The 3,502-nt window shown below is 39.8% G+C and overlaps 1 protein-coding gene across 1 annotated transcript; it reads right to left on the bottom strand.

Moving 5' to 3' along the window:
- Positions 1–522: 522 nt before the first annotated feature.
- LOC125530842 (ribulose bisphosphate carboxylase large chain-like) lies at positions 523–1,943 on the bottom strand. Its single transcript, XM_048695262.1, has one exon. The coding sequence runs from the start codon at positions 1,941–1,943 to the stop codon at positions 1,146–1,148; it is 798 nt and encodes a 265-aa protein (XP_048551219.1). The 3' UTR covers positions 523–1,145.
- Positions 1,944–3,502: the final 1,559 nt, after the last annotated feature.

Raw genomic sequence — 3,502 nt, 5'->3', positions numbered from 1 at the left:
AAAATAGTATATTCAATCAAAATCAAAGGGCAAATTATTTTACCTACAATAGATCCCCTACTACCCTCTTAGACTTTAAAAGGCGATATACCACCCAAAGAAAGGGTATGAAAATGCCGGGTGGAGTTAGCTTTTCGACGAAGACCCGTCCCGTGCAGCGAAGCCCTGTTAGTAAGACCCCCCGCAATAATGGATTATAGAAGAATATTATTCCAAATACTCCTTTGGACGCATATAGTAGCATTGGGGTTCCGAATATTTTTTATTTATGAATATGAACAGAAAAAATTCATTGTATCGTTGGGTCGGAGCGGAGGTTTGGTCCAGAAAAATTAGAAACAAAACGTCTACTCTACCGCATTGAAGTCTATAGCGCTGTATTTCCACGAAAGTATAATTCTTACCATCAGGATACGATCCTTTCTTTTGAACTAAACGTCTCTACGATGGGTCCAGGTTCTATGTCCAATCCCAAATCAAGGATTTCTCGCTCTTGATTGGAGTCATAAACTAAAAAAACTAATAAATGTTTCGCCGTATTATTAAGTATTCTCCTTTAGTTTTTTTCTCTATCTAGAAGTGGAATAGAATAACCCGGTTGAAGGGTAATGATCATACGTCTGTAATGCATTGTATGGCCCAGAATAGGTCCTATTCTTCTACCTTTTCCAGGTAGTCGATGGCTATTCACAGCTACCACCTTAACACCAAAGAAGAGTTCGACCCAATGCTTTATTTCTGTCTTAGTGAATCCCGATTCGACATTAAAAGTATATTGATTCTTTCCCAATAAACGAAGACTTTTTTCTGTAAATACTGCGTATTTGATTCCATTATCATTATCATATGATAATACTATATTTTATTATTTTATTATTTTATTTGTATTTCTTTATTGTATTATACCTTAATATATATATTCTAGATATATAGAATAGACGAATCTCAATTTGTCAAGTCTCATGATCATATCATGATCTATTTTTATTCGGCTCAATCTTTTTTAGAAAAAAAAGATTGAGCCGAGTTTAATTGCAATCAGTTAGAAGAATAAAGAAGAATTACTGCATTTCATAACTGATTTTTTTCTCTTTTTATTTCATTTATTTTTTATTTATACCTTCTTTATCTTTAGTTTTATCTAGTTAATCAATAGTATCTAACGGCTCGAACTCGAATTTGATCGCCTTCCATACTTCACAAGCTGCGGCTAGTTCATGACCCCATTTGCAAGCTGCTCGGATAATTTCATTACCTTTGTGAGCAAGATCGCGCCCTTTGTTACGAGCTTGTACGCAGGCTTCTAAAGCCACTCGATTAGCTGCTGCACTAGGTGCATTTCCCCAAGGATGTCCTAAAGTTCCTCCACCAAATTGTAATGCAGAATCGTCCCCAAAGATTTCGGTCAGAGCTGGCATACGCCAAACATGAATACCACCTGAAGCTACCGGTATAATACCTGGCATGGATACCCAGTCCTGAGTGAAAAAGATACCGCGAGCACGATCTTTTTCAATAAAATCATCGCGCAATAAATCAACAAAACCTAAAGTCATTTCGCGTTCCCCTTCTAACTTACCTACTACTGTACCGGAGTGGATATGATCTGCACCAGACATATGCAATGCTTTAGCTAATACACGGAAATGCATACCATGATTTTTCGGTCTATCAATAACTGCATGCATTGCATGGTGAATGTGAAGAAGTAGGCCATTGTCGCGGCAATAATGAGCCAAAGTAGTATTTGCGGTGAATCCCCCAGTTAAGTAGTCATGCATTACAATAGGAACCCCTAATTCTCTTGCAAATACAGCTCTCTTAATCATTTCTTCACATGTACCCGTAGTCGCATTCAAGTAATGCCCCTTGATTTCACCGGTTTCGGCCTGTGATTCATAAATAGCTTTGGCACAAAAGACAAAACGGTCTCTCTGGCGCATAAATGGTGACTCCTACTCCCACCGAGAGTTGGATTCCCCCCTTCCCTAGTTGGACTAGGAGTGGAAGGAAAGGGGAGAGAGGGGGAAGGAAAGGGGGGCTAGCCCCCACCCAATCCGGATTGGGCTTGAGGGGGTGCGCCCCTCCTAGGCCTCCCTCTCTTCTCTCCCAGTATGGCCCAATAAGGCCCATATACCTCTCGGGGGGTTCCGGTAACCTCCTGGTGCTCCGGTATATGCCCGAACTCACCTAGAACCATTCCGACGACCAAATATAGTCATCCAATATATCGATCTTTATGTCTCGACCATTTTGAGACTCCTCTTCATGTCCGTGATCATATCTGGGACTCCGAACTACCTTCGGTACATCAAAACACACAAACTCATAATACCGATTGCCACCGAACGTTAAGCGTGCGGACCCTACGGGTTCAAGAACTATGTAGACATGAGCCAGACACGTCTCTGGTCAATAACCAATAGCAGAACCTAGATGTTCATATTGGCTCCCACATATTCTACGAAGATCTTTATCGGTGAAACCGCATAACGATATACGTTGTTCCATTGTCATCGGTATGTTACTTGCCCGAGATTTGATCGTAGGTATCTCAATACCTAGTTCAATCTCGTTACCAGCAAGTCTCTTTACTCGTTCCGTAATTCTACATCCCGTAACTAAGTCATTAGCTACATTGCTTGCAAGGCTTATAGTGATGTACATTACCGAGAGGGCCCAGAGATACCTCTCCGACAATTGGAGTGACAAATCCTAATCTTGATCTATGCCAACTCAATAAACACTATCAGAGACACCTGTAGAGCACCTTTATAATCAAGTTACATTGTGACATTTGGTAGCACACAAAGTGATCCTCCGGTATTCGGGATTTGCATGATCTCATAGTCATAGTAACATGTATAAGTTATGGAGAAAGCAATAGCAACAAACTAAATGATCATCATGCTAAGATAATGGATGGGTCAAGTCAATCTCATCATTCTCTAATGATGTGATCCTGTTAATCAAATGACAACTCATGTATATGGTTAGGAAACATAACCATCATTGATTCAACAAGCTAGTCAAGTAGAGGCAAACTAGTGACACTATGTTTGTATATGTGTTCACACATGTACTAAGTTTTAGGTTAATACAATTCTAGCATGAATAATAAACATTTATCATGATATAAGGAAATATAAATAACAACTTTATTATTGCCTCTAGGGCATATTTCCTTCAGTCTCCCACTTGTACTAGAGTCAATAATCTAGATTACATTATAATGATTCTAACACCCATGGAGTCTTGGTGCTGATCATGTTTTGCTCGTGAGAGAGGCTCAGTCAACGGGTCTGCAACATTCAGATCTATATGTATCTTGCAAATCTCTATGTCTCCCTCCTTGACTTGATCGCGGATGGAATTGAAGCGTCTCTTGATGTGCTTGGTTCTCTTGTGAAATCTGGATTCCTTTGCTAAGGCAATTGTACCAGTATTGTCACAAAAGATTTTCATTGGACCCGATGCACTAGGTATGACACCTAGATCGGAT

This window comes from Triticum urartu, unplaced genomic scaffold, assembly GCF_003073215.2.
Source record: "Triticum urartu cultivar G1812 unplaced genomic scaffold, Tu2.1 TuUngrouped_contig_6599, whole genome shotgun sequence".
NCBI classification, from domain to species: domain Eukaryota; kingdom Viridiplantae; phylum Streptophyta; class Magnoliopsida; order Poales; family Poaceae; genus Triticum; species Triticum urartu.
The sequence above is the reverse complement of the archived record's forward strand: the minus strand, read 5'-3'. Positions and strand labels throughout refer to the sequence as shown.

Coding starts and splice junctions, on each gene's coding strand:
- LOC125530842 (XM_048695262.1), bottom strand. CDS start 1,943: ATGCGCCAGAGAGACCGTTTTGTCTTTTGTGCCAAAGCTATTTATGAA.